This window comes from Otolemur garnettii, unplaced genomic scaffold, assembly GCF_000181295.1.
Source record: "Otolemur garnettii isolate 467f Iridium unplaced genomic scaffold, OtoGar3 scaffold00377, whole genome shotgun sequence".
Lineage (NCBI taxonomy): Eukaryota > Metazoa > Chordata > Mammalia > Primates > Galagidae > Otolemur > Otolemur garnettii.
The window spans coordinates 167787-174105 of record NW_003852772.1 but is presented as its reverse complement, the minus strand read 5'-3'; the positions used below and the strand labels follow the sequence as shown (position 1 = coordinate 174105).

The 6319-nt window shown below is 41.5% G+C and overlaps 1 protein-coding gene across 1 annotated transcript in view; it reads left to right on the top strand.

Annotated features, from left to right (window-relative positions):
• LOC100958156 (zinc finger protein 679-like) overlaps window positions 1–6319 on the top strand; it is a 156460-nt gene that overhangs the window by 2851 nt on the left and 147290 nt on the right. Inside the window, exons 2-3 of the mRNA XM_012813954.2 lie at window positions 3845–3971; window positions 4739–4834. Of these exons, the coding sequence (XP_012669408.2) occupies window positions 3845–3971; window positions 4739–4834 (223 nt within the window). The remainder of the gene's footprint in view (window positions 1–3844; window positions 3972–4738; window positions 4835–6319) is intronic.

Sequence of the window (6319 nt, the reverse complement as noted above, 5' to 3'; positions counted from 1 at the left end):
CTATAGCATCACAGCTCACAGCAACCTCCACCTCCTGGGCTCAAGCGAGTCTCCTGCCTCAGCCTCCCAAGTAGCTGGGACCACAGGCGCCCACCGCAACGCCTGGCTGTTTTTTGGTTGCAGCCATCATTGTTGTTTGGTGGCCCGGCCTGGATTCGAACCCACCACCTTAGGTGTATGTGGCTGGCGCTTTAGCCACTTGAGCCACAGGCACCGAGCCAAGAAATGGGATCTTGATGTTCCTCAGGCTGGTCTTGAGGTCCTGACCTCAAGTAATCCTCCCACCTCATCCTTTTGGATGTGAGAATTACGGCCTGACCCACTGTCCTTGCCTATGTGCATTTTCTAGATATATGGCAAGCTGAGCATAAGTCAAACACCCTGTTTTCTCAGCTTAACTCTCTCCTAGGTCTTGCAGTAAAATCCTAAATTTTGGGTTTTTTTCCCCGCATTTCCAAATGGGAACTTCCCATCGAATTCACAGTATCAGCTGGTTTTCTTTATTGCCCCAAACAGGGGCTATCATTTCTTTCTAAAACAGTGAATGATTGTTTTCAAAATATTTGTTTTCTGGGGATAAAAACTATTTTGAAGGGCAAGAGTAACCCACACCGACCATGTGGTGCAAGAACCTTCAAAGCAGTACACGTTTTATGCATGTTGGATGGCATATAGTGTACTTTCTCTTGGGACAGTGGTCATTGAGCATGTCAGTGGGCAGAATGGGTGTGGGAAGATGTCCCAAGGGATAAGATGACCTACTTGACATTTGAGTCAAACATGCCTGTATTCCAGTCACCAGTGCCACTTTTTGAATTTGTTTTCTCAAAAACATTTTTTTCCTTTATTTCAGTTTCAGTTTTTTATTCATTGTAAAATGCAATTTATTCATAGAGCTTAAAAATAAAGTATTTCTAAGGAGGCGAGAGGGAAGTAGGATTCAGACAAATGAATTAAATGTGTAGTCATATATTCCATTTGATAAAAAAGACTTACTTCCCATTTTTTCCCAGAAACGAGTGCAGTGAGTTTCCTAAATCTGTTTCTTTTCAGGGGTAATTTTGAATGGATCCCCAGGGCTTAGCCATGGAATGCTATGGGAAAGTTGTTAACTGTTTTGTTTTCTGTTATCTGGAAATTGGGAGTTTAATGCCAAATTCTACGGGTTAGGACTCGAAAACTCTGAAAAATATTCCCATATGATTATTTGCTAAATAACTTTTTTATGGAAGTAACAATTAAATGACATGTTTATTATCTGACAAAGATAATTTCAGTTTTCACGTTTCACGTGTGAAATGTAAGTGCCTTACAATGATCTTACCTCCTATAAAATCAGCACTGAGTTTGTGGGATTATGCTGAATTTTTTTTTCTGAGGCAAAGTCTCAACCGTGCCCTCATCCCAGAGTGCAGTGGTATCATCATAGTTAATTGCAAGCTCAAGTTCCTGAACTTCAGTGATCTTCCTTATTCACTTCCTGAGTAGCTCAGATTATGGGGCACACCACCACTCCTGACTATTTTTGTTTCTATTTTTAGTAGAAATGATTGATGTCTCTTGCACAGCCTGGTCTTGTACTCCTGGCCTCAAGTGATCATCCTGCCTTAACCTCTCAGAGTGCTGAGATAAGAGGAATGAGCCACCATAGCTATCCTGGATCATTCAAATTCTGGATGTTTTCTCATCCAAAACTAAATGAATAACCTTGACTGGAAACCGAAGGTTTGAGCCTAATGATTAAACTTACGTCGATTTTTGGTTCTCCAGAAGGTGATCATTGAGGGTCCAGGGAATCTCCTATGCAGCAGTCCCAGCCTGCTCCCATCACCCAGGAAAGGAGCCCTTTATACTGAGAGAAGCTTTGAAGACTTGAAAAGCTGGGGATCCCCAAGCAGATGAAATTGAACTTGGGATAGAAGTAGGGGAGAGTGAAGAGATGTTTGTTCTGAGGTTGTAATTGGTACTGTTTTGGGGCTCCTTCTCGACATTGTCCAGTCCAACATAACTGTAATTGCAATTTGTTGCCCAATAATATGCATTTTTAATTATTTGAAGAAGTATGGCAATGGGGAAATCATCAAGGATAAATCTGCAAACATCATGAAGGTAATACAGACAGGGCTTTCTTTCATAGAGAGGAGCAAATATGTCTTTTTTGTTTGTTTGTTTTGAAGACTGAATCTCAAGGTGGGTCGCCCTGGGTAGAGTGCTGTGGTGTCATAGTTCACAGCACCATCCACCTCTTGGGTTCAAGTGATCCTCTTGCCTCAGTTTTTTTTTTTTTTTTTTTTGAGACAGCATCTTGTTGCCTTTGGTAGTATGCCCTGGTGTCACAGCTCATAGCAACCTCCAACTCTTGGGCTCAGTTAATTCTCTTATCTCAGCCTCCTGAGTAGCTGGGACTGTAGACACCCACTATAATGCCTGGCTATTTTTAGAGATGGGGTTTTTCTCTTTCTCAGGCTGGTCTTGAACTGTGAGCTCAAGAAATCTACCTACCTCTGCCTCCGAGTGTGATATTACAGGCATGAGCCACAATGCCTGGCCCTCAAATTCTTTTTAAAAGGTGGGAAGCGGAGGTTAGGATGGAAGGTAAAAAAACAACATCCTAGGTTAGAGAATGTTTTACCCTGAAGTCACCCTGTTTTTAGGAAGGTTATCAGGAGGGATTATATGTTAGCACAGGTTGGGAATCAGTGTTTAAGCACCTGGAGGGGGAGGAGAAAAACTTAAAAGACCAGTGAACAGAAAAGTTCACCTAATTTTTCATGAGGCAATAAATGAAAATTGACAGGCTCTGTGTCAGGCATATGGCAGTTAAAATGGGACCGTAGCCTAGTTCATAATGGGAAGAATGTTTCTTTCCAATGACTGCTCTTACAGAATACAAAGGGTGGGTGATTTATTTAATCACAGATATTTAGCAGGATTACCTGCCCAAATCTTTCCTCACCAATTTACCTGTATATATCTTCCATTTGGCATTTTCTGAGTGGTGTATGTTGTAAGTGAAGCTGTTTGTTGAATTTTTTGAGTACTTCTGTCAGATGATTAAACTTGAGAAGAGAGGATTATTGGAGCATCTTATTTATAAGCAGCTGTTCAAAAGCATAGATGGGTCCTTCAGCTTGCTACCGGCATCTGCAATGAGGGCCGTGTAATAGGCCCTGAACTGGTGAGACCTAGACTAAATCTGGATGGTGTCAGAATTGAATTCTGGAGGAACATGTGTTAAAGAAGTGATTGGTGTTCATCAAACTCCACACATTTGGTGGAGTTTGAAGTGTCACTAGAAAAAGAGACATCTGGGGCCAGGGCTTTAAGGTTTAAAGAGACTTAAAGTTTCTCAGCAAAGGGAGAGTCAGTTCTCTTGCACACAGGCTGTCACACCACAAATTCTGCCTTGACTCCGCACATCTCACTTGGGGTCAGAGGAGACTGCAGACATAGAAGGAATTCTGAAGTCAGATCCTCTCTCCCAACTTATTTTTATAGTGTATTATCTGAAAATGCGGTATCTATACTGTTTCTGAGGATGTTGTAATATTCTCTTTCCATACAGTTCTAGAACACTAAAGAACATGTCTTTGTTAAAGTTACTTTGCTGTTAGCCCAGGTTTTGTGATGGGTCCCAGCGGAAGTTTGAGGTTGCTGTGAGTGAGGTCGAGGCCACATCACTCTAACCTGGGGAATAGAAAAGCAATAAAATGAAAAACTTACCGTATTGGATACTTTTAGTCACTCATATAAATCATAACCAGTTAGTTCTCTTTATTCTGTTATTTCACTAGAAGTAAAACTATCCCCATGGCTGCTTGATAAATATATGCTTTTTTTCCAGGGACTGTTGACATTTATGGATGTGGCAATAGAGTTCTCTCTGAAGGAGTGGGCATGCCTGGACCCTGCCCAGCGGAATTTGTATAGGGATGTGATGTTAGAGACCTACAGAAACCTGGTTGATGTGGGTAAGAATACCTTCAGTACACCATTCCCATTCCACATCAATTTCATATTCTTCTGTAAAATGTTTTTTGAGAGTTTCTGTTTTACATGAATGAGTTTCTGATTCCTCTTTCCAGGGAAAAAGGAATGGGGACTTGTTGGTATAGAAAATAAAATAGTTAATCTTAGGTTTTTCTTGAGCCAATTTGTATCTTTCTTTCTTTTTTTTTCTTTTTTGAGACACAGTCTCACAATGTTACCCTTGGTAGAGTGCAATGGCATCACAGCTCACAACAACCTCAAATTCTTGGGCTTAAGCGATTGTCTTGCCTCAGCCTCCCAAGTAGCTGGGACTACAGGCGCCTGCCACAACACCTGGTTAGTTTATGGTGATGTTGTAGCTGTTGTTGTTTGGCAGGCCCTGGCTGGGTTCCAACTGATGTATGTGACCAGCACCCTAGCCACTGAGCTGTAGGCACTGAGCCTAATCTGTATCTTTCACTCTATATTAGTGATTATATTAGTGATTTATTAGAAACTTACTGGCATAAACTATTTTCTGTACCTTAAAATCCAATTTCTATCACCTGTTTTTGATTTGGTAGTACTTGGTAGTGAATCTACAGACCCATAAACATTAAATACCTCCATATGGCTTCTTTCAGGAAATGGTATTTTGGATTAATTTTTCTAGGGTCTTCTACATGTTCTCTTCTCTCCTGAGCACAGTACTAGATGGGTAATTGGGGAATCCCAGTAAGAGTCAGGTGACATTTTTCTTATAACATAGGTCTTACTGCCTCTAAGCCAGACCTGATCACCTGTCTGGAGCAAGGGAAAGAACCCTGGAAGGTGAAAAGACTTGAGACAGTAGCCAAACACCCAGGTAAGTGGGAGTGAATGGAGCAGATGATATACGGGAGATTTCCAAAGGTTTGGGAATAAGCCAGACCTTAAATATGGTTTGGAAACTTCTGTTCCAATGGAAATGGTTTGTGAGAAGCCTGGGATTTTTTTCTCTTTGTCTCACAAAAGGGCATCTTTTTTCCTTGCTTTTAAATTCTCTAAGGACTACCTCCCTTTCAGTGATCTTCCTTGAATGTTACAGTGAGAACAAAAGTCCTTCTCATTGCTTATGGCTTATGAGGGATAGAATGGTCCGAGTGCACTTCTTTTGATTTTCAGAACATTAGAATGTCTGTGTATTTTTGTTGAACTCTTCTGTAAAAGAGTTTAGAGATTTTCCTTTTTCTATCACATCTGAAACGTGGGAGCAAAGTGGCGATACTAAGATTTGGTTCAGATATCCCAGGATCACCACAAATGGATGGGGTATATTTTCTGCTCTATGGTTTCCCGTTGTACGGATTTTTTTTTTTTTTTTTTTTTTTGAGACAGAATCTCACTTTGTCATACTCGGTAGAGTGCCAGGGCATCACAACTCAACCTCAAACACAACAGAAACCTTAAACTCTTGGGCTCAAGTAATCCTTTTGCCTCAGCCTCCTGAGAAGCTGAGAGTATAGACACCTGCCACAGTGCCTGCCTATTTTTAGAGACAGGGTCTTGTTCCTGCTCTGGCTGGTCTTGAACTTGTGAGCTCCGAAGATCTGCCCACATTGGCCTCCCAGAATTATAGGATTACAAGCATAAGCCACCTTGCCTAGCCTTGAGTATCACAATTGTATTTATTTATTTATGTTTTTGAGACAGAGCCTCACTTTGTCATCCTCTGTAGGGTGCGGGGGCATCACAGCTCACAGCAACCTCAGACCCTTGGGCCTCGGCCTCCCCAAGTGATAGGAATACAAGGTATGAGCCATCGTGCCCAGACCAAGTATTACAATTTTTTTTTTTTTTTTGAGACAGACTCTCAAGCTGTGGCCCTCAGACCCTTGGGCCTCGGCCTCCCCAAGTGATAGGAATACAAGGTATGAGCCACCGTGCCCAGACCAAGTATTACAATTTTTTTTTTTTTTTTGAGACAGACTCTCAAGCTGTGGCCCTGGTTAGAATGCGGTTTCATCCCAGCTCACAGCAACCTCGAACTCTTGGGCTTAAGCAGTTCTCCTGCCTTAGTCTCCCAAGTAGCTGGGACTATAGGCGCCTGCCACAATTTTTTTGTTGTTGCTGTTGTCATTGTTCTAGCTGGCCCAGGTCAGGTTTGAACCCACCAGCCTTGGTGTATGTGGCTGGCACCCTACCCACTGAGCTACAGGCACCATCTAAGTATTAAAATTTTAATACAGTTTTTTCCTTTCTTAAAATGTTTTACATTTTTGGCACACTGTGTGTTTATGTGTGTGTAATGTGTTTTTTATAAATAAAAGTTGTGTAACTGTGGTAGTTATATAATGTTATGATTTGACAT